Source organism: Zootoca vivipara, chromosome 16 (assembly GCF_963506605.1).
Source record: "Zootoca vivipara chromosome 16, rZooViv1.1, whole genome shotgun sequence".
Taxonomy (NCBI): Eukaryota; Metazoa; Chordata; class Lepidosauria; order Squamata; family Lacertidae; genus Zootoca; species Zootoca vivipara.
The window spans coordinates 39,702,852-39,726,426 of NC_083291.1; the positions used below are offsets into that span (position 1 = coordinate 39,702,852).

The following is a 23,575-nucleotide window of genomic DNA, read 5'->3' on the forward strand; positions in this document are numbered from 1 at the left end:
ATGTAAACTGAAACAAAATCCCCCCCACCCAATGCATACCCCTGAAATGTAACTGCTGGCTTATAAAAACCCACATTCCTCTTCTCTAAAACCCACATTCCTCTTCCCTGCAGCTGACTTTCATACTGTCTAGTTAAACTTACCGTGTATACGAGGTACAAAGTACTTTCAATGTACTTTAAGATGGCCTGCCACTGTGAAAATAGCAAAAGTATGGAAAATGGACATGGCAGAGGGCAGTTGTGTGTGCTGTGCTGTTCACAGGAGTGAATGGAGCCAATTTGACCAGAATTCCATAAAAGAGCTGGATATTCAGATGGTTTTTCAAAGTGCTGGTACTAAACACACACACACACACACACACACGGAATACTAGTTATTTGGAATACTAGTTATTATTCATTTAGTTAAACATATCACTCAAGTGTTACCATTTCCTTCCTTTTTTATGTATTATATATATATTATATTATATACACATACATACACACAGTGGAACCTCGGTTTATGAACACCTCGGTTTATGAATTTTCGGTTTATGAACACCGCGGACCCATCTGGAACGGATTAATTCATTTTCCATTACTTTCAATGGGAAAGTTCGCTTCAGTTTATGAACGCTTCAGTTTATGAACAGACTTCTGGAACCAATTACACCCATGCTTCAGTTTATGAACGCTTCAGTTTAAGTACTCCGCGGACCCATCTGGAATGGATTAATCCACTTTCCATTATTTTCAATGGGAAAGTTTGCTTCAGTTTATGAACGCTTCAGTTTAAGTCCCCCGCGGACCGTCTGGAACAGATTAATCCACTTTCCATTACTTTCAATGGGAAAGTTTGCTTCAGTTTATGAACGCTTCAGTTTATGAACAGACTTCCGGAACCAATTGTGTTCAGAAACCGAGGTACCACTGTATATATATGTTATTGTATACAGAAAAAAAGGAAATAGAAACACTTGAGTGTCTGATATGTTTAATAAATGAATAATAACTAGTATTCCAAAAACTTCACTGGAGTCTCAAAGTATTCCCAACAAAGTCTCCCCCGACCCCCTGCCTTCTGAAATTAGACAAGTGGTGACAAGTAAGACGGCATTCCCAGGTGTGGGCCTCTGAGTGCAGAACACCCTTCCAGGGAATCTCATCTGACACCAAATCTGGTGTCTTTCTGTTGCCAAGCAAATACATTCTGCAACATGTTATCCTCAGGATTAAAGGTAAAGGGTAAAGGGACCCCTGACCATTAGGTCCAGTCGTGACCGACTCTGGGGTTGCGGCGCTCATCTCGCTTTACTGGCCGAGGGAGCCGGCGTACAGCTTCCGGGTCATGTGACTAGCATGACTAAGCCACTTCTGCCGAACCAGAGCAGTGCACGGAAACGCTGTTTACCTTCCCGCTGTAGCGGTTCCTATTTATCTACTTGCATTTTGACATGCTTTCGAACTGCTAAGTTGGCAGGAGCTGGGACCAAGCAACGGGAGCTCACCCCGTCGCGGGGATTCGAACCGCCGACCTTCTGACCGGCAAGCCCTAGGCTCTGTGGTTTAACCCACAGTGTCACCTGCATCCCATCCTCAGGATTAGTCTAGCTTAAATTCCTTTTTGCTGTCTTATTGCTATGTGTTATGTTGTTATGTTATGTTGTGTTGTGTTGTGTTGATGTTGTTATGTTATGTTATGTTTCATTTATTAATTACATTTATATGCATGCATGCATATTGTGGTTTTTCACTGCTGTGGTTGTGTTAACTCTACACTGTTTATGATGTTTATGGTCTGCAAACCAACCACACTAAACTACTACTACTACTACAGTCATACCTCGGGTTACAGACGCTTCAGGTTGCGCATTTTCGGGTTGCACACCGTGCCGAACCCAGAAGTACTGGAACAGGCTACTTCTGGGTTTTGGCGCTCGTGCATACACAGAAGCACTAAATCGCACTTTGTGCATGCGCAGAAGTGCCGAATCGCAACCAGTGTGCGCGCAGATGCGGCAGTGTGGGTTGCGAACGCTGCAGGTTGCGAACATGCCTCCCGCACGGATCGCGTTCACAACCCGAGCATCTACTGTACTATTGGATTTATATTCTGCTTTCCTCCAAGAAGCTTGAGGTGGTGAACAGGGTTCTCCTACCCATTTTCTTCTCCCTGTGTCATGCTCCCGTCCCAAAGCATGACAACAGTGGCTCTTACTTGAAATATAGATATTTTTTCAGGCTAATCAATGTGCGAACTCGGCAGCAGGCTTTAAGTCCAAAAGTCATGGTCCGAAGGGACACAAGCAAGGCAAGAGATGCAGAACTGAAGGGAAACCCTGCATGTTCAAGTGCACACTCCTTCTGGGTGAGTGTGTCTGATTTCACCTATGGAAGCAGCGCTCCTCTGTCTCCATCTCTTCCTCCTCCCCCTGTTTTGCTTCTCACCCTGAATGGGTGGAATACTCCCCCCATGCCCTTCCCCCAATGAGGTGAGGTGAGGTGAGGTGCTGCACTCCATAGGAAGGGTGATGAAAAGAGCCAGTGGATCTGCTCCCCCCCCTCTGCAACATCTGGAGTCATAAGGGGAAGACGTCCATCCTCCATCCGCCTTTCAAGCCCCCATCCTGTTTCCTCTCCTCCTCTTCTTTCATCTGTGGTTTATTTATTATTTCATAAAAATTATACATAGCTAGATTGTTTTTAAAAAACCTCAAAGTGAAAGGTAGACAATAAAATCAGGGTGGTATGCAATGAAAGCCTTACTCAGAAGCAAGAGTTGATACCTGAGGTGTGTGAACAAGAAGCTAGAAGTAGGCAGAAGTCAGAGAGGGAGGAAGAGGGAGGGAGGGAGGGAGGGAGGGAGATCATAGAATCATAAAACTGTAGAGTTGGAAGGGACCCCAAGGATAATCTAATAGAAACCCCTTGCAATGCAGGGATCTCAGCTAAAGCATCCATGGCAGATAGCCACCCAACCTCTGCTTTAAAATCTCCAGGGAAAGAGAGTCCACCACCTTCTGAGGGATCCCATCACTGTCAAACGGCTCTTGCCATCAGAAAGTTATTCCTGATGTTGAGTCAGAATCTCCTTTCTTGTAACTTGAAACCTTTGGTTCCCTCCAGAGCAGGAGAAAACAAGCTTGCTCCATCTTTCATGTGACAGCCCTGGAGATATTTGAAGATGGCTATCATATCTCCTCTCAAGTCTCCTCTTCTCCAGACTAAACATACCCAGCTCCCTCAAACATTCTTCATAAGGCTTGATTTCCAGACCCTTGATCATTTTGGTTCCCATCCTCTGCACACATTCCAGCTTGTCAACATCGTTCTTAAATAGTGGTGCCCAAAATTGGACACAGTATTCCAGGTGTGGTCTGACCAAGGCAGAATAGAGTGGCACTATGACTCTCCTTGATTAGGACACCATACATCTGTTGATACAACCTAGAATGGCATTAGCTTTTCTTTCTTTTTTTGCTCCTGCATACATCACACTGCTGACACGTTTTGAGCTTCTGGTCCATCAAGACCCTACATCCTCTTCACATGTCCTGCTAGTATTCCAAGTGTCCCCCATCTTATATTTGTGCATCTAGTTCTTCCTGCCTAAGTGCAGAACCTTACATTTGTCCCTATTGAAATTCATGTTGTTAGCTTGGGACCAGTTCTCCAATCTGTTAAGGTCATTTTGAATTCCAATTCTGTCTTCTGTGGCATTAGTTACCCCTCCCAATTTGGTGTCATCTGCAAATTGGATGAGCATCCCCTCAAATCCCCTCAAAGTTGTTTATAAAGACGTTGAACAACAACAGGCCCTATGGCACCCCATTTGTCATTTTTCTCCAGGATGATGAGGAACCATTAATGAGCACTCTTTGGGTTCAGTCCTCCAACCAGCTACAAATCCACCTAACAGTTACCTTGTTCAACCCACATTTTGCCAGCTTCCTCACAAGAATATCATGGGGGACTTTGTCAAAAGATGTTTGATTCCTGTTTGAATCCAAGTCTGCGGTTATGGGGAAAGCAAGACTCCCTTGGGGTGTTAATGCTGTGAACCCCTCCATCACAGGCTCAGGTTGTATATATGTGTAAATGAAACATATAACATAAGGACACCCCAGTCTCCACTGTGGTTCATTCTAAAGGAAACACAAACCCTGAGACCCCTGGAATCTTGCATCGCTCGGAGATTGGGGTGGCATGCACAAGATGATTGCTGTTCTGCTTAAGGAAGCATTTTGTGGGGTTTGTTTTGGCCTTGGCAGAGGACAGGCAATTCTGAAGCATATTGCTTTGTGGCACCATGGTTGGTGAGTCCATGGTGGGCTGAAACCTTGACTTCAGTGATGAACATCTATCTCCGGTTGTAGGAAAATTGGGCCAAAACGTCCTTTGGCCTAGTTAGAAAAATGGGCCATTAGGAAATTGCAAGGAAGGACCGTTCTGAGAGGGATTAGCTGAGCTCTTTTGACTCTCTAATCACCCTTCCATGCTCATCCCTCACCTGAAGTGTCCGGCAAAGACACCCATGGTGACGCAGGGTACGCGTGAGTCCTTCATGCCATGGTAAATGGGGGGGGGCCTGAAACAGGGAGGGGGGCAAATCGCAGCCCAATTAAGGGATAAAACATTTAAGGGCTTTGGGGATCTTGTGCTCCAAGCCGGGTGCTTAATCCATCTGGGGGGGTAGGTATATAAATGTGTATTGCCCTGGACCCTGGCACAGACAAGCGGATGGGAGAGACTGAGCGGTAGCGAGGGAAAGAGAGGAAAACAGAGAGCAACAGAGACAGAGAAAGGGCAGAAAAAGGGAGGGAGTGGGACAGGGCAGCAAACAAGTGCAGGTGGAAGGTGGGAGAGAAGGCAGCAAAGGCCATGACAGAAGCCTGGGATGTGGCTGTCTTTGCTGCCCGCCGGCGCAATGATGATGATGAGACCACCAGAGACAGCTTGTTTACTTACACCAACAGCAACAATACTCGGGGTGAGCCCAGCAGCAGGGGCAGCAGAAAGGGGGGGTGGAAGCCTAAAATTGGGGATTAGACATGGGGGTGCACTGGGGTTTAGTTGAACCTTGATAGAGCAGGTGATGCAGCAAGGGGGGTGGTTAGTTGGTTTCAAGCCTATCTAGGGGACAAGTGTTCTAAAAGTGGAATTTGCCCAAGGTTTTTGGAAAAGGTTCTGGAAAGTTTTGGGGACTAGACAAGGAAGGGTTATCAGCTGATCCAGGTGGAGGTTTCTGTGTGCAACTAGAGAGAGGTGTAAACTTACCACTTTCCTTGTGTATGACTTGTGAAGGGGAAGGACCCTGTATGGTCTGCAAGGGAAGGGACACTAAGAAAATATGGGAAGATGCCTTGCCAAGTCTTGGTGCAGTAGATTCCTGATGGATTATCTTGTGAGGCAGGCTGGGATCCCTCCAACTCCTAACCTTTTCCCTCCTTCGCAGACCCTTTTGAAGGTCCAAACTATCACATTGCACCACGATGGATCTATAACATCACTTCTGTCTGGATGATCTTTGTGGTCATTGCCTCAGTCTTCACTAATGGTTTGGTATTGGTGGCCACTGCCAAATTCAAGAAGCTACGCCATCCACTCAACTGGATTTTGGTGAACTTGGCAATAGCTGATCTGGGTGAGACAGTTATTGCCAGCACCATCAGCGTCATCAACCAGATCTCTGGCTATTTCATTCTTGGTCATCCCATGTGTGTGTTGGAAGGATACACCGTGTCTACTTGTGGTAAGAGGCCAAGGGATTTCTTATTTACAATAATTTCTGCTTAATGCTCTGCCATCCTATTCCTTCCCCCATGTTATCCCTCCTGGCTCATATATTTACCCCATTTAATCACAAGCCAGAGTCCTGTTGTCTTTCAAGATCACCATACTCTTTCCATCCTGCTTCTCCTTGTCAGGAATTTATGAGGGAGAAAGAATGCCAGCCCCTCCCTTATCCCTGCTTGTCTTCCTCCTATGAATTCTGTGCATTCCATAACTCTTTAGCTATGGTGTTTGGCAAGTGCAAACGTTTGATCTCAATGCCCTCAACTGCTATTGTAGTTGCTGAGAAAGCCAGGTAATGGGAGATGAATTGGGACAGTCCCAAAGTCTCATGGTAGAATCCATACTCCCTTTTTGTGACAACTGTTCCCTCTGTTCTTTCCCACAGGAATATCAGCCCTCTGGTCTTTAGCCATTATCTCCTGGGAGCGTTGGGTTGTTGTCTGCAAGCCCTTTGGAAATGTCAAGTTTGATGCCAAATTGGCCATGGCTGGCATTGTCTTCTCCTGGGTGTGGTCTGCTATTTGGACAGCACCACCCGTCTTTGGCTGGAGTAGGTGAGTGTGAGGAGAGACATGGACCGGCAGCAGCTGTGGAGAGAAGCAAGTAATGTAAGCACATGTACATAAAAAGAAGGGCTGATAATGGGGACTGTGCTAGCAGGACAAGCGCCACAAGCTTTGCCAAAGCAACACAGAACTGTTCAAGTCAGGCAATGTCCACTGAGAAAGATTATAGGGGAAGAAGAGGTCACTGATATTAGGTCATGGAGTTCCTTGCTGTGAGAAAAGCTGCCCCTTTTACAGTCCACTACATGCAGCTTTTGGCATGGGGAAATTTTCTTGGGGTTGTGAAGCTTAAGGAGGGTATTCTATTCAAGTACTGCCTTGGGCACTGGGCATTTATGTATGAGGCTTAAAACAGTTTGTGTCAATCACCTTGTCACAGGAATGTTAAAACTACAGTATGGTTAGAATGTTTATTCATATCACAAAGGCTACCACTCCATGCGTGTAGCCAGGATTCTTTTTGGGGGGGGGGGGCAGAACCTCAGTTAGCTATGTATTTTTTATTCCCCCCTCCCCACTACGCCCTTGCACCCTCTTTTGAACTACTCTGGATGAGAGACAGTCATTCTCTCATAAAATAGTGGTGGAAGAGACTCAAAGGTGATTTAAGTCCTGTTTGTGAAAATGGTCTTCCTCTTTCCCCTCCCTGTCCTGTAGGTACTGGCCCCACGGTCTGAAGACATCATGCGGTCCAGACGTATTCAGTGGCAGTGAAGACCCTGGAGTTCAGTCTTACATGGTTGTGCTCATGATCACCTGTTGCTTCCTCCCACTGGCTGTCATCATTCTCTGCTACCTGCAAGTGTGGCTGGCTATCCGTGCGGTGAGCACCCACCCTATCCTAGGACCCCACCTCCTGGTTGGAATCTGCATGCCCTCACTCTCCCTCAGGCTCACATAGGAACAGTCACCCGTAATCCTGTCCCTTTTGCTGATTCTCCTATTTCTGAAACTGCATCTCTCCCAAACTACCATACCTCTGGGATCTTTGTCTGGGATCAAACTACCAATTGCTAACATTCTAGCATGCCTTCATTTTACTACTTCCACTGTGGAATCCCCTTAGTCACATTACAACCAACAGTAGAACTTTCTCTCCATAGCTGCATGCCAAACAAGACCCCACAAATATAGTGGGCTTTTCATTTCTGTAGCAGACCCCACTCTCTGCCCCTCCTTAATTTCTTGGTGAGCCCCTATTATCCAGAACCAGTTGGCACCCCCCCCCCTTCCACTGGATTCCTTCCCTTTTCCATGGCTTGCAGTATATTGCTTGTGAGAAGATAGGCTGGTTGAAACATACCTGGATATAGCCTCCCTGGGTTTTACCTATCCCAGGTTTGTTGCAGGTTGAAACCCTCTTCCCCATGTTCTATGTGTGGGAATAATCTAAACACCCTATTTAATCCCACCTCCTCTCCCTCTTGTACAGGTTGCTGCCCAGCAGAAGGAGTCAGAATCTACACAGAAAGCTGAGAGGGAAGTATCAAGGATGGTCGTGGTTATGATCATTGCCTATTGCTTCTGCTGGGGACCATATACGTTCTTTGCCTGCTTTGCTGCTGCCAACCCAGGCTATGCCTTCCACCCCCTTGCAGCTGCCCTGCCTGCCTACTTTGCAAAGAGCGCCACCATCTACAACCCCATTATCTACGTCTTCATGAACAGACAGGTAATCTGCTATATTGCAAAATGGAGACTTAAGAGGCCAGCCAAGATATTGAAAGTACTGAAAACCAGATTTGTAAGAGAAGGGATTTATGGACAGAAAACCCCATGTAGGATGAATGGCCTTGTAGATTATGCATGTGGAACAGCTCACCAGTTCTGCTTAACCTTGTCTCCCTTTCCTCCACCCCCTCGCTCTTTTTCTTAGAATCATGGAATTGTAGAGTTGGAAGGGACCCCAAGGCAAGGATAATCTAATAGAAACCCCTTGCAATGCAGGGATCTCAGCTAAAGCATCCATGGCAGATAGTCACCCAACCTCTGCTTTAAAATCTCCAGGGAAGGAGAGTCCACCGCCTTCTGAGGGATCCCATCACTGTCAAACGGCTCTTGCCATCAGAAAGTTATTCCTGATGTTGAGTCAGAATCTCCTTTCTTGTAACTTGAAACCTTTGGTTCCCTCCAGAGCAGGAGAAAACAAGCTTGCTCCATCTTTCATGTGACAGCCCTGGAGATATTTGAAGATGGCTATCATATCTCCTCTCAGTCTCCTCTTCTCCAGACTAAACATACCCAGCTCCCTCAAACATTCTTCATAAGGCTTGATTTCCAGACCCTTGATCATTTTGGTTGCCCTCCTCTGCACACGTTCCAGCTTGTCAACATCGTTCTTGAATAGTGGTGCTCAAAATTAAACACAGTATTCCAGGTGTGGTCTGACCAAGGCAGAATAGAGTGGCACTATGACTTTCCTTGATTAGCATAAAAAAAAATCCTTCCAGTAGCTCCTTAGAGACCAACTAAGTTTGTCATTGGTATGAGCTTTCGTGTGCATGCACACTTCTTCAGATACACTGAAACAGAAGTCACCAGACCCTTATATATAGTGAGAGGGTGGGGAGGGGTATTACTCAGAAGGGTGGTGGGAATGGGTGATTGGCTGATAGGTGTGGTAAACCTGTTGACGACTGTTAATTAATGCAATTGGTCTTACAGGATAAAGCAATGGGTGAGATGGCTAATTTGCAGCCATTAATAATAATAATAATAATAATAATAATAATTTTTAATAATAATAATTTTTAATAATAATAATTTTTAATTTATACCCCGCCCTTCCTGGTTCAAAAACCCGGGCTCAGGGCAGCTAACACAAATTTAAAACACTTAATTGTAATAAAACATAAAAGCAGCATAAAATACAGTATCAAAGCATGAATAACAATTAAATTCAAGTTCAATAATCAATTTGGGGGAAATCCATCCAATAAACATTAGATAGCCACCAGCGCTAGCTGGCTAAATTAGTCCTACTTGGGACAGCAAGGAGGCCAGGGGAGAATTAGCTGTGGGGTCCCAGAGCAGATAATCTTCATAAAGGGGGGGGGGGAGAGAGAAGGGAAATAAAAGATCAGACTGAGTTCAAATTAAAAGCCAGGCAGAATAGCTCTGTCTTACAGGCCCAGCGGAAGGATGTTAAATCCTGCAGGGCCCTAGTCTCATGGGACAGAGCATTCCATCAGAGCCATCACTGTCAGTTGTTAACAGGTTTACCACACCTATCAGCCAATCACCCATTCCCACCACCCTTCTGAGTAATATCCCTCCCCACCCTCTCACTATATATAAGGGTCTGGTGACTTCTGTTTCACTGTATCTGAAGAAGTGTGCATCCACACGAAAGCTCATACCAACAACAAACTTAGTTGGTCTCTAAGGTGCTATTGGAAGGATTTTTTTTATTTTGTTTAGACTACGGCAGACCAACACGGCTACCTACCTGTAACTTTCCTTGATTAGGACACCATACTTCTGTTGATACAACCTAGAATGGCATTAGCTTTTTTTTTTTGCTCCTGCATACATCACACTGCTGACACGTTCTGAGCTTCTGGTCCACCAAGACCCTAGATCCTCTTCACATGTCCTGCTAGTATTCCAAGTGTCCCCCATCTTATATTTGTGCATCTAGTTCTTCCTGCCTAAGTACAGAACCTTACACATGTCCCAATTGAAATTCATGTTGTTAGCTTGGAACCAGTTCTCCAATCTGTTAAGGTCATTTTGAATTCCAATTCTGTCTTCTGTGGCATTATTTACCCCTCCCAATTTGGTGTCATCTGCAAATTGGATGAGCATCCCCTCAAATCCTTCATCCAAGTTGTTAAAAAGACGTTGAACAACAACAGGCACTGTGGCACTTCACTTGTCATTTTTCTCCAGGATGATGAGGTACCATTAATGTGCACTCTTTGGTACTATGACTTTCCTTGACTAGGACACCAAACTTCTGTTGATGCAGCCTAAACTAGCTTTAACCTTTTTTGCTCTTGCATCACACTGTTGACTCATGTTAAGCTTGTGATCTACTAAGACCCCTCAATACTTTTCACTTGTACTACTGGCAAGCCATGTGTCCCTCATCTTAGTGCAACTTACTGGTTCTTGCTTCATAAGTGTGGAATCTTACATTTGTAGAACCTTACCTCTTCTTTTCTCCCCGGCAGTTCCGTAACTGCATATTGCAGCTCTTTGGCAAGAAGGTGGATGATGGCTCTGAGGTCTCCTCCACTTCCCGCACTGAAGTCTCCTCTGTCTCTAATTCTTCTGTATCACCATCATAAGAACCCCCTGCCTGGATGGGCACCGTGACAGGACTCTGCCTCCCAGGAGAGCCCCAGTGATTGTGAGCCTCCCCTTCCTTCTGTGCCGTATGGATTCCCTTTGAGCATATGAAATACTGGCCTGCCATCTCCACAGATCATCTCCTTTGAACTTAGACTGTGCCCCAGGCTGGGGTACTGCTGTTTCTCCTGTGGTTGGGGGAGGGAAATGTTTCTGTTTTTCTCCGAGAATTGTTTTTGGATGGGGGTGAAGGCTGCAGGATTCCATGCTCAAATATCCCAGCATTGTGCACCTTTCCTGGGACATCAGGGGTTGCTTGGACACTCCTTCCCCTCAGCTGTGATCCTTAAGTAGTCTCCCACTCTGTCTCCCAGAAGGGAGCAGAACTAAGGGGAAGTTCTGTGGGAAGTATATAGCTTTTGTAAAGCAACTCTGTCCAAGGCCCTTCCTTGAAACTGCCCTGAAGACCACACATCCCAAGTTCAACACACTGATTCCTGTGGATGGATGAGTTGGTGGGTGTGAATCAATATAATTCACAATTTGACCATGCAGCACCTATTTTGATTCCCTTTTCCTCCGTCCTTCCTATAAAAAATTCACTGGTACCAGAGAGTGCATCACAGGGGTGGACAGGTGAATAAGGTTTGTCCTCCAAGGTGTCTGTGCCTCAGCAAGGTTGGATGTATTGAGTTCTAGCTCTGTCTAGGAGCTGACATAATTCTAATGTGGGGCAGAACCATGGAGAATCAGCATGAGCCACCTTGGACACCACTGAGGACTTAGTGCTTCTCCCCAACACGGCTCAACTGGAACCTTTCTGTACATAGTGTTTGATACTAAAGCCTATTGTGTCGCTGGGACATCTAGCTAGAAATGCAATGGGGGGGGGATAAAAAAAACTGACTGCAGCAAGAAGAACGAAATAGAGAATAAAGATTTTTAACTTCTGTATAAAAGCTCAGTTTTTATCCTACAAACTATGTAACAAAACAGTGTTTGCTGTGTATCCATGCATTGGGGGTGTGTGTGTGTGCAATAGTTGCCAGAGTAATAACTGTGGAGAGATGAGGGTAGTTTTCATTGCTTGCGGGTGAAGTAAGTAAGTAAGTAAGTAAGTAAGTAAGTAAGTAAGTAAGTAAAGGGGCCCCTGACCATCAGGTCCAGTTGTGTCCGACTCTGGGGTTGCGGCGCTCATCTCGCTCTATAGGCCGAGGGAGCCGGCGTTTGTCCGCAGACAGCTTCCGGGTCATGTGGCCAGCATGACAAAGCTGCTTCTGGCGAACCAGAGCAGCGCACGGAAACGCCGTTTACCTTCCCGCCGGAGCGGTTCCTATTTACCTACTTGCACTTTGATGTGCTTTCAAACTGCTAGGTGGGCAGGAGCTGGGACCGAGCAACGGGAGCTCACCCCATTGCAGGGATTCGAACCGCCGACCTTCTGATCAGCAAGCCCTAGACTCTGTGGTTTAACCCACAGCGCCACCTGGGTCCCTCAAGTAAGTAAGTAAGTAAGTAAGTAAGTAAGTAAGTAAGTAAGTAAGTAAGTAAATAGTGACACCCATGAGGCAAGGTGAAGCAGTTGCCTCTGGCAGGAGGGTTTTCAGTACTATTAAGAGTTAAAGAATGGGGGAGAACAGATCTAACCCATCAGGCACAATCCATTGGAAAGTTCTTATGTGTAAATTCTATTGACATGAACAGGAGCTGAATATGAAAAGCACTGCCATGGAGAGTGCCTTTTGTTAATTAGGGTGTTAATAAGATGCAATTAGGTTTTTCTACCTCAGAACAAGTTTCATTTGTTTTTCTTTCATACTCAAGTTAGCCTTCAGAACATGTGTGTGTCCTAGCTCTCTCCCCACTTCCTACTGAATCACCTTGCTTAGCATGGATACCACCACTCATCTTGGTTGTTGCAACCTAGAGTTAGGCTTGTCACCTGGAATGACTTTCAATTAACTATCACATATAGCTTGGCATAGCCACAGGGAGAAATAGGCATGTGAGAAAGCACAGGGGAATAGGCTGTTAATTTTTAATTAATAAACAAACAAACAAGTAGTTAAATAAGCATTGGGAGTAGGGAGTGTCGGAGAGCATCAGGATGGATAAAGAAATTTGTGTGCCATTTTGTTCTCTGGCTACCAAGCGGAGGGAAGCCATGTTCTCCATTCCTGTTGATGAATGACAGGGAAGTACTTCCAGGCAGCGCTTATGATGATGATCACAAGCAGAGTGGTCAGGGCACGCCAGCGAGTGCGCAGGAGAGGAAGAGAACAGGCTGAAATAGTGGAAACACACACCAAGAGAATGGTGGCAATGGTCAGCAGCAGGTTCATGAGTTGTCCATAAAGTTTATACACACTGGCCTGGGGTAGCTCCATTGCCTCCTGTTGCTGGGTTTGCTGCTGCATTTCGAGTTTGGCCAGCCGGGTCTGGTAGGAGTCCAGCACCTCCTGGCAGGGGTACAAGAAGAAGGTATGAGGTCCAGATCAGATCAGGTTCTAGACCACCTGTCCCCACAATGGCTGGTCTTTCCCTCAGCTAAACCTGTTTGGGTTCCCACACCCTTATTTCTCACCTGGAATGTGCAATTCTTACATTATAATGCTGTTCTTTGATGGTCCTATCTTATATCCCATTAGCAATCTCAGTTTGCCAAGTGCCAGTTCTTAGGTAGGCAAAGGGCACAATACTCATACGAAAGGGAGGCATCAGAAAGCTCAGGGAGAAGTAGTACACAAAAATATTCGGTGGACATAAATTGGGGAGGGGGGCAAAACAGCCCAATGGAGTTCAAGCACATTCTGTAGCAATAGCGTGCTTATTGAGAGATGGGAAACAGAAAATAATTGGGAATAGGGGCGCAAACTTGAATAAAATATTGTGGGGGCCCAGGTAAGCCCCACCCTGCATAATCAATCACATGATGCAGTGCATGCACACCATTTGAATGGGAATGCCCATCAACTTTGTGGGAGCCCAGCCCCCTCAAATATTTTATTGTGGGAGCCAAAGCCCCCACAGCCCCTAGGAGTTGGCTCCTGTGATTGGGAAGGGGACTGGAATGGAACATCCTGAATGGGAGCATTCCCCACTGTATAATTTTGTTATAGGTCCCATAGTTCATGTGTTAATGGTGTTACAATACAGTATATGCAACTGAAATACTTGCCATTAAGGAACATATCAGCATATGGGTAATAAAACCATCCACTGGCCAGCTACTATAGCTTGAATCGGTACACACCCACCCGCCCAAACCCCCACCTTGGGTAGGTAAAGGTAAAGGGACCCCTGACCATTAGGTCCAGTCATGACCGACTCTGGGGTTGCACGCTCATCTCACATTATTGGCTGAGGGAGCCGGCATACAGCTTCCAGGTCAAGTGGCCAGCACGACAAAGCCACTTCTGGCAAACCAGAGCAGCACACGGAAACACCGTTTACCTTCCCGCTGCAGCGGTTCCTATTTATTTACTTACACTTGATGTGCTTTCGAACTGCTAGGTTGGCAGGAGCTGGGACCAAACAATGGGAGCTCACCCCGTTGCGGGGATTCGAACCGCCGACCTTCTGATCGGCAAGCCCTAGACTGTGGTTTAACCCACAGTGCCACCCGCATCCCAACCCACCTTGGGTATCACTCTACAAAAAGGTCAATGCCACCCCACCCTCCAATATTCTAAGCTATACAATTAATATTGACCTGAATCCTCTGAGCTTTCTAGCATTTTACTTTGACATAGGCAATATGACATGACATCCCTCTGGAAACACACTACTGACTGTGATGGCCTACCCCATAATGTGATAGAGGGCATATTCCTCATTGCCTCTGCATCCACACATTCTGTCATGGCCAGTAACATGAGGATCACTCCACTGTCCTACTCACTGCCCTTCATAATAGTACCATGCATACATCTTGGGCTCCTAGACATGGGAGCTCCTTACCCAGATGTCCCGGGACCTCTCATAAGACTGATAGACCATTTTCTCCTCGGTGCATGCCAGGTCATGTTTGAGGTTGGTGATCTCATTGAGATTTATCTGTATCACATCATTCACCTGTACTTCGAGATGGTAGTACCTGGAGAAGGGTGGCACAGTCAAGGTGGGCGGAGTGGAGTTCTGCAGTCTGGTCCTTTATCCCTCACTTCCCTCTTTGTACACACACCCCAAGCCAGCTGGCTGATCTTATTACAGCCTGAGCTTAAAGCACTGCTGGTAAATGGATTATGATCAAGTTGGCTCTGTTCCCTCATTTGACACTTCCAGTGACAAGACACAGGTGAGCAGTGAAAGAGAGACGTTATATAAATTGGAGTTCTAATTGCAGATACACCGAAAAGAAGGTTTTTTTCACCAAGAACTCTGGCCAGAAATTTCAATGTTAGGAATAAATCCTACTTGCAAGTTACAGTCAAATAAGGTATGTATTCTGGTAAGACTAATAGTCTTGAACATAACAAATGAATACAAACAAGAAATGATAAAATAATGATGATAAAATAATACATTACAGTGTAAAGACACAAAAGCTATCAACTAATACTGTAATATCCGTAAATATCAGTCCGATTCCAAAAGTTTTATAAATAAAACGACCCTTTTGAACACTTTTGTAATCAGATTGATAGTTACGGATATTATTAGTTGATAGCTTTTGTGTCTTTACACTGTAATGTACCATTATTTTCTAAGTTGTAACATTTATTTTAAACTATATATACTCTAGTGAACTTGAAGCTCATTTCTTGTTTGTATTCATTTGTTCTGTTCAAGACTGTTAGTCTTACCAGAATACATACCTTATTTGACTGTAACTCACGAGTAGGATTTATTCCTAACATTGAAATTTCTGACCAGAGTTCTTGGTGAAAAAACCTTCTTTTCAGTGAAAGAGAGATGGCCATGATTACCCAGCAGACTCAAGGACACCAAGTAGTGTGGGGTAAATATTAGGGCACTGAACCAAAGAAGAGTGAGAATAAACACTTCTGGGTGTCCATGAAGAGCAGGCCCCACGTGAGCATGTTACCAGAATAGTTTGACCCCAAGGATTGATACTGGGGGAAATGTGATCCTGGCTGTGTTGAATTTGCTGTTGTGCCAAGTATTCTATAGAGTATAGAAAAATTACCAGGCAGGTTGCTCACTGCTGAAGTGGAATTGTCAGGGGGGACGGGGCGGTTATCAAAGCAAACTCTTCTATAACACTGCCATTCTATTTGAAATGACAGATGTGTTTACTAGCAAATCAAATGCTAGCTTAGCCATCAGCCTTGCCCCTCAATCCTATGCATTAGATGGATTGTCTACTTTTCTATTTTTTAAAAAAGTGTTGCATAACCAGTTTGTTCATTGCCTTATTTTTTTTAAAAAAACTTTTTTGACATCACTGGCACAACCAAACAATATTGTTTCTGCTTTAGACTTGCAGAACATTTTCCCCACCCAGAGCTTAACCTTGGAGGAAAATAAGCACATTTGCATCAACTGCCATTAATGTGCTTTCAGAATGTCCATTGCTCTAAAAATGTGCCAATTTTGTGTGCCCTTGTGTGAAGGCTAAGTCTCTCTTCTTTGAACTGAAGACACTCAGAATTCCTTCATTTCTAAGGACATGATAGCTCTTCCCTTTTCCTCATTACTGTACAAGAAAATTGGGACCTTGGTTCCCATGTAATGTAAATGCAGCAGAAAAAGCATGGAGATCAGAAGGAATAGGCAAGCTAGATCCTGTACCATGGTATAGGTGTAAGCTATGGGGCGGGGGGGGGGAGGAGTTTGCTTCTGTGCCTCTGTGTGAATCAGTGCTAGTTCCAGTTTTTTTGTGGGGGCCAATTCACACTCAACGCACTCTTCTCCAAAGCATCACTGTCCAGTTCTTTGCCCTCTCCCTCTGTTTCCAATCCACGCAACTACCCAGAGGAAGAGCACAAGGGAAATGGAGGTTGCTTCTCCATCACCTCACTCTTGTCGCTGCTGGCATGTTTGGAAAGGACAAGATGCACACGCAGAAATAACTAGGAGGAGCATCAGCAGGGTGCTCCAGAGAGTGGGCAGTGGGCCACCTGCAGGAGTGTGGACCTCCGCAGGTGCCCAACAATGTGTTGGCCCTGGTGTTAATGCAGATGGAAGAGGGAGTGTGGCACACAGTTCAAAAAGCCATTGTATCCAGTAATAAAAGTCTGATCACATTCCTTGGTGGGAAGTGTTGCAGCCAGGCTTCCGACCATGCAAATGATCCAGTGAATGGCAGGCTCAATCGCCCGGCTCCCAGCTATTGGCCAATACCAGCAGTCCTTGCATGGGCGTTCCCCTGGTGGTGGGCTCAACCATCCAATGGGGATGCTTGGGCCCGCTCCCAGGGGGCATTAAATTGCGGCCTGCCCAGAAGTCACCCCTGCCTTTTTCATTGGATCCCCGTCCCTTAATTTGATTGCTTTTACTTGTGCTTTCACCTTGCTATGGACCAAGCTGGTTGCCATATTCAGGGCCGGGCAGGAATTTTTCCATTTGGCAAATTGGCACTCGCCATCTGGATTTCACCTATCTCATAGCAAATCACAACTTTGTAAGGCAGTTAGGCACTGGGTAAGCCTAGATCTTGGTTACGGGGAAGGTTGTAGCCTCTGCCTGCCCCCTTTGGGAAAGGGTATCCTGTTAAAAGGATTCAGGAGGAATGGTTCTGTCTGACACCCAGGCAGGGGCAGGGGCCTCACCACTCTTCCAAAGGCGGCCATGTGGGGGGTACCTCTATTTGATATAGGTCATAGGGCATTCCCCCCCCCCCCAAGATGTGATTTATCCTTTGAAACACTTCCAGCAGATGCACTGGAGTGGAATAGCAACGGCTTTACCCAATGCTTATGCCAAACCATTCTTTAGTGTAACCAATAAAGTTGTGGCCATATTCAAGGCAAAAACCTAATATGCTGTTGTCTTGTGTCATTTCCCTAGGGAACTGTGGAGTCATGGGGCCTTGGCACACAACACTAGATTCTGGCACTGACAGCAGAGCATTGAAGATCTTGAGCCACAGGCTCTGAACCTGTGAGACTGAGCAGGGGCACAAGGAGACAGGAGACCAGGAAACATCAAACCTGAGATTGGGGTGTCAGGAGATGGGATACTGGAGCCAACTGCCCTCAGTAATGTGGGTGCCCACCTCTTCTTCTCCTCCTGCAGCAGTTCCATCATCTGTTGTTTGTCAGCCTTCCATGACTCATCCAGTTTGTGCCACTCATCCTCCAGGACTTTGTGATCTTCTCTAAGATCAAGCAGCTGAGCTTTCAACTCTTGAACCCTCCGCTTGATCTCTTCCTCAAGGATTTGCTTTGAGGAAGCCTCTTGAACAGACCTGTTTTCTTTGCTCTCCGAGATGGAAGGAAGGAGTTCCTCAACCGTGCAAGTTTCTGTAGTGCGGTTTCTGGGTATGCTGAAGGATGGCTGGTGGGATATGCTGTTCCTGGGAGTGGTGAGCTGCTGCTGGGCAGGAGTGGCACTGCTGCTGCTGTCCTGGCCTGTAAAAATCCTCTGTTCCAACTTCTTCAGCTGAGCCCAGGAGTCCTGCAGACGCTGTTCTAGTTGGGCAATATTGGCTGAGGAGCGCTGGTTGATACGTTCAAAGGCCTGCCGGATGGAAGGTGCTTTCTCCCGGTCAGCCTTCCCCACCAACTCCACATAGCATGAGGTATTGTCATCCCGATTGGCTTTCTCCACCCGCAGCATCTCAGATAAGTGGAATATGCGATGGCGTAGGACATCCTTTGGGTTGCGGCTGCTTACTTGGGAAGAGGTAGAAACAACAGAGACACTGCGGGGCCGAGGGGTCTCCACCTACCACAGGGACGAGGTGGGAGATGATCAGAGAAAGAGCCAATGACATCAGCTATCCCTGAATTCATGCTGGGTCCCCACTAGCTACACCACAAGACACTGAATTATACTTCTCCTAGAATGCATTCTGCCATGGCCATCACTGATCTTTTTGTCTATCCCACAAAGCACTCTGCTGTGCTTCCTCTAAGGACTGCTACCATTTACAATTTTAATCATAAATTTAACAATACAATTAAAAATAAATTGGGCAATAATATTTGAATGTATATGATACTGCTCCAGTCACTTGGGATGAAGGACTGGGGTTCTGAGCAAGAGATAGTTGACTTGGCAAGCACTCCTTGTAGGCTAAACTGTCACTCAGGATGTTCACCACCAACACTTGCTGACTCCTTGATTCAAGCTAAGCAGGACTAACATCACAATTTCTATTGAAATTATAGCCTTGAGCTCTGTTAACCATCTTCCACCCTTACTACCTGCCTCTTCCCACAAGGGGATTAGGCACTGATTCTTCACTGGCATTGGGAAGGGACCCAAGTTTAGTGAGTGAGCAGGACTTGAGGGGCAAATCTTCCTTTGGTCCCTGCTGACTGCATTGGTAAGGCATGAGAGAGGAATGTTTCTTGACTTCTCCTGTCATGGGTGTCTGTGCAAAGGTCCTTCACAAAGAGAGTTCCCTGACATCAAATTATCACACAGTGACATCATGTTTTCTCCCCTAAAGCCATGGCAGGTGCAGCTCCTGGAACCAATAACCACAGTTAGTGGGCAGTTAATGTTTGGAACATGGGCTGGGGCTTTTAATAGTCTCCCCAAGAGAGCCACATGCCCCGGGGAAAATCAGGCTGTATCTTTTGGTCACTCACTGAACTGGCAGAGTCTTCTGCTTGCTGAAAGGATTCTCCCTTGGTTGAATTATAGAGATCCACCATGGGTGCTCTGTGGAGACAGGCATGTGCATCAAAGAGCAATTCATACAAGAAATGAAATTCCAACTAAACATGCGGAAAAACATTCTGACAGTAAGAGCTGTTCCACAGTGGAATGGTCTCTCTTGTGGACTCTCCTTCCTTGGAGGTTTTAAAGCAGAGGTTGGATGGTCATCTGCCACAGATGCTTTAGCTGAGATTCCTGCATTGCAGGGGGTTGGACTAGATGATCCTTTGGTCCCTTCCAACTCTACGATTCTATTATTCTATCTCTTCCTGGACCCAAGCTAAGGGCCCCATGAGACACTATGCAAGGGACACTGTGCAAAAGGTTTACCACAATTATTTTGCTTTCCACCTTCCTCTCCATTACTCCAAGTCTTTATCAACATTGTCATGGTCGTCATCATCATTATCCTTAATTACTAAATATTTTAGACATTTCCCATCCAATTTTTTAAGTATCAAAAAGCTTACAAACAAACACATTGAAAGACTAACAGATTGAGGTTGAATCCTGACAAGTCAGAAGTAGTGTTTGTGGGGGACAGGAGGCGGGCAGGTGTGGAGGACTCCCTGGTCCTGAATGGGGTAACTGTGCCCCTGAAGGACCAGGTGCACAGCCTGGGAGTCATTTTGGACTCACAGCTGTCCATGGAGGCGCAGGTCAATTCTGTGTCCAGGGCAGCTGTCTATCAGCTCCATCTGGTACGCAGGCTGAGACCCTACCTGCCTGCGGACTGTCTCGCCAGAGTGGTGCATGCTCTAGTTATCTCTTGCTTGGACTACTGCAATGCGCTCTATGTGGGGCTACCTTTGAAGGTGACCCAGAAACTACAACTAATCCAGAATGCGGCAGCTAGACTGGTGACTGGGAGCGGCCGCTGAGACCACATAACACTGGTCTTGAAAGATCTACATTGGTTCTCAGTATGTTTCCGAGCACAATTCAAAGTGTTGGTGCTGACCTTTAAAGCCCTAAATGCCCTTGGTCCAGTATACCTGAAGGAGCGTCTCCATCCCCATCGTTCTGCCCAGACACTGGGGTCCAGCGCCAAGGGCCTTCTGGTGGTTCCCTCGTTGCAAAAAGCCAAGTTACAGGGAACCAGGCAGAGGGCCTTCTTGGTAGTGGCGCCCGTCCTGTGGAACGCCCTCCCATCAGATGTCAAAGAGAAAAACAACTACAGTGGTACCTCACAAAACAAATGCCTTGCGCAACGAAAAACTTGCTAGACGAAAGCGTCTAGCGATTCTTTGTTGCCTCGCAGGACGAAGCTTTCTATGGCCACGTCTTGCAAGACTTTTTTTTTTTTGCCGCCTGCCGTTTGTTTCCGCAAAACAAAAATTTTCGCAAGACGGCACAACCCGCGGAACAAATTATTTTCATCTTGCGAGGTACCACTGTACCAGATTTTTAGAAGACATCTGAAGGCAGCCCTGTTTAGGGAAGCTTTTAATGTTTAATAGATTATTTTATGTTATTTTTCTGTTGGAAGCCACCCAGAGTGGCTGGGGAAACCCAGCCAGATGGGCGGGGTATAAATAATAAATTATTATTATTATTATTATTATTATTATTATTATTAAGCATAATAACATATTCTAGAATTTACCCCTCCTGCCAGAAAAATTATTGTGATCAGGAACACTGTGGGGAAGACCGGAGGGGGGGCTGAGTGCATGATTTTGAGGGGGTGTGAGCCAGGTAGCCTCCATGCAAGGATCCCCACCATGCCTGTCGCCAGGGGTCTCTGGGCCCCGGAGCCCAGCCTGTCCTGGCCTCCCCTTGCTGAATGGCTTGCTGGCCAGTGCTGGGAGAATGCATCTGCCAAGGGCTGTGTTGATCGGCTGGGCTCCCCCTGCGTGGGTGGGCGGGCAGGCAGTGCAGCCTGGCCCCATGAACCATCTGTTCCCTGGGTGCCAATAAAGGACACAATGCCACTGTTTGTGATTGAAATGTGAACAAGTTCAATCCTCTTGATATAGGCATGGTGCACCAGTGGCCTTTCAGATGTTGTGGACTCCAACTTCCATCAGCTCCCACAGTCAGCACGGCCAATGGTCAGGGGTGATGGCAGTTGTAATCCAACAACATCTGGTGTACAACAGATTCCGCACACCTGACTTCATATAATGCAGTTTCCCCTTCCCACTAATCAACCCAAGATCTCTGCCAACGAGACTTTTCCACAAGAGAATTTCCTGGTGCATTGCACTTTCTGTGTAAGAATTGTATGACCTTCAGCTTTCTGCCTGAGGCAAACACCTCATTTGCCTCATGGTAAGACCTCCTTTGAGTAGGGGTAGCATATACGGTATATTAAGCAAATAGATGTATTGGAGAACATTTAGAGGTGGGTGTGAAGGGTGATGAGCCAGCACCTCAACCCCAAACAGTCAAAGTGGTTTGCCAAGTTCTGTGACCACTAAGGGTAGAAGGATAAAGTCCTAATTATCGGAGGCCCCAAATATCTGAAATTCTGCCTCCTCAGGTGTTAAGAAAGGCAGAGGGGGCTGTATTGGTTATTCCACCTGTGACATACTCCCTCCCTGAAGATGTGAACTAGGTAATGTGACTTATGTTTAAAAGTTTCATCTCTCCCTGTTGACAACACTAGGTAGGCCTGTTTGTGGTAGTGTTTCTTTATTATACTACAGCCAGGTGTTTTACTTATGTGAAGGATGCTGTGTGTTCACTTATTCCCCCCACAGAGATTCAATTTAAGGAGGAGGTACTGGAACAAAACTAGACTTTTAATTAATTACACTCATGGAGGTTGGAAAAGATTGTGAACTGAACCAACACATGGTGAGTTTGCTCTCAATGAATCCTTGCCGCAACAATGCTTGTACATCACTCTGATTACATAAAATACTTGGAATGTGGCAGATTTGGAATGTTAACAGATAATATGAAGTGCCCAAAGAACTTTGTGAATGCTAGGTCCAGACTAATTGGTTGTCATTATGACCTATATACTACAGCCAAGGTTATAACATAAATCAGTGTCTTTGGACAAAGGCCAAAATTTCTGATATGTCATGCCCAAAAAAAGTACCTAAGTACAGTACTTGCATCATTGAGTCATACATGTATCTACCACTAGATGGCAGAGGACTGATATTAGCTGGCAATATAGCCACGAAGTTGCTAAAATAGACCTGAGGTATTGCACAGCTATAAGCTGTTCCCAAGTAAAGCTGCCTAGAAGTCATGTTTCACCAGTTTCCAGCTGCAGACATAAAGTCTAGCTCCACCAGAATAATAGAGAGACTGTCTTCAGGCAGATATTGAAGTAGGTATCATACATGAGGGTTTGGTGGTGGTGGTGGTGAGAAACAGAAACTACTGTATGTGACTTGAGTTCATTAAATTCAATTACAGTACATGTTTTGCTTTCTCAAAATTTGCGTTGGGTTTCTGCTGAAAATCACCCTAGGAAGCAGAGATTTGCAGCACCAGGACATTTTGCTATTGAAGCAAGTGAAAAGGTTTATATTGATAACCACTTACGATTCACCGTATTTTTCGCTCCATAAGACGCACTGTTCACTTTACTTTATGGAGTGAATGTGTGGTCCCTGCTGCCAAATTGCCATGGGGCTAAAGGCAGATCGTGCTTTTTTAAGAGAGAGAGAGAGAGAGAGAGAGAGAGAGAGAGAGAGAGAGAGAGAGAGAGAGCTAAAGGCTAACAAGAGGGAGAGTGTTGAAAGGAACCCGCTCAGCAGCTGATTGCAAGAGATTGGGGAGGGAGATAAGGGAGCTAGCACCCTTCCTGGCCCGCCCGGCCCCTTGCCTAGGCCTCAATTGTTGTCTGCAGAGGGAGACATGTGATTGGCTGATTAGATTATCTGTCTGTAACCTGTAGAAATGGGTCACTTTCCTTTCCTAGAGAGGCTGCAGAACTGTGAGTTGAACCCCATAAAAACAGGATTTTTCCCTTTGCAAGGAAACTCAACAACTTTGAGCTGATCCTCAAAAATGGAGCTTTCCCCCTTTGCAAAAAAGATGCACAACTGTGAGCTGACCCCCCCCCCCAATGGGGCTTTTCCCATTTGCAAAAAAAGTTGTACAACTTTGAGCTGGTCCTTTAAAAAATGGAGCTTTCCCCCTTTGCAAAAGAAGTTTCCTCAAATATTTAAGGGGGGG

General features: G+C 45.9%; 2 protein-coding genes across 2 annotated transcripts; one reads left to right on the forward strand and one right to left on the reverse strand.

Moving 5' to 3' along the window:
- Window positions 1–4,850: 4,850 nt before the first annotated feature.
- On the forward strand, window positions 4,851–10,638 carry LOC118097846 (red-sensitive opsin). The gene is made up of 6 exons (XM_035141110.1): window positions 4,851–4,974; window positions 5,440–5,736; window positions 6,166–6,334; window positions 7,004–7,169; window positions 7,779–8,018; window positions 10,522–10,638. Exons 1-6 carry the CDS (start codon window positions 4,866–4,868, stop codon window positions 10,636–10,638), a joined length of 1,098 nt encoding a protein of 365 aa, XP_034997001.1. The 5' UTR covers window positions 4,851–4,865.
- A 2,145-nt stretch (window positions 10,639–12,783) lies between these two features.
- On the reverse strand, window positions 12,784–19,428 carry TEX28 (testis expressed 28). The gene is made up of 5 exons (XM_035140543.1): window positions 19,359–19,428; window positions 18,561–18,574; window positions 17,820–18,484; window positions 14,600–14,735; window positions 12,784–13,098 (listed from the first exon to the last, which is right to left on the reverse strand). Exons 1-5 carry the CDS (start codon window positions 19,426–19,428, stop codon window positions 12,784–12,786), a joined length of 1,200 nt encoding a protein of 399 aa, XP_034996434.1.
- Between the last annotated feature and the right edge of the window lie 4,147 nt (window positions 19,429–23,575).

What these genes read in the sequence shown, in the direction of transcription:
- TEX28 (XM_035140543.1), bottom strand. Translation starts at nt 19,428, where the DNA reads ATGGTGGATCTCTATAATTCAACCAAGGGAGAATCCTTTCAGCAAGCA. An exon ending in CTGCAGGAGGAGAAGAAGAG is followed by an intron (nt 14,736 to 17,819) that starts GTGGGCACCCAC and finishes ACCCTTCTCCAG; the next exon opens with GTACTACCATCTCGAAGTAC. An exon ending in AGAGGTCCCGGGACATCTGG is followed by an intron (nt 13,099 to 14,599) that starts GTAAGGAGCTCC and finishes TACCCCTGCCAG; the next exon opens with GAGGTGCTGGACTCCTACCA.
- LOC118097846 (XM_035141110.1), top strand. Translation starts at nt 4,866, where the DNA reads ATGACAGAAGCCTGGGATGTGGCTGTCTTTGCTGCCCGCCGGCGCAAT. An exon ending in CAACAGCAACAATACTCGGG is followed by an intron (nt 4,975 to 5,439) that starts GTGAGCCCAGCA and finishes CCTCCTTCGCAG; the next exon opens with ACCCTTTTGAAGGTCCAAAC. An exon ending in ACGTCTTCATGAACAGACAG is followed by an intron (nt 8,019 to 10,521) that starts GTAATCTGCTAT and finishes TCTCCCCGGCAG; the next exon opens with TTCCGTAACTGCATATTGCA.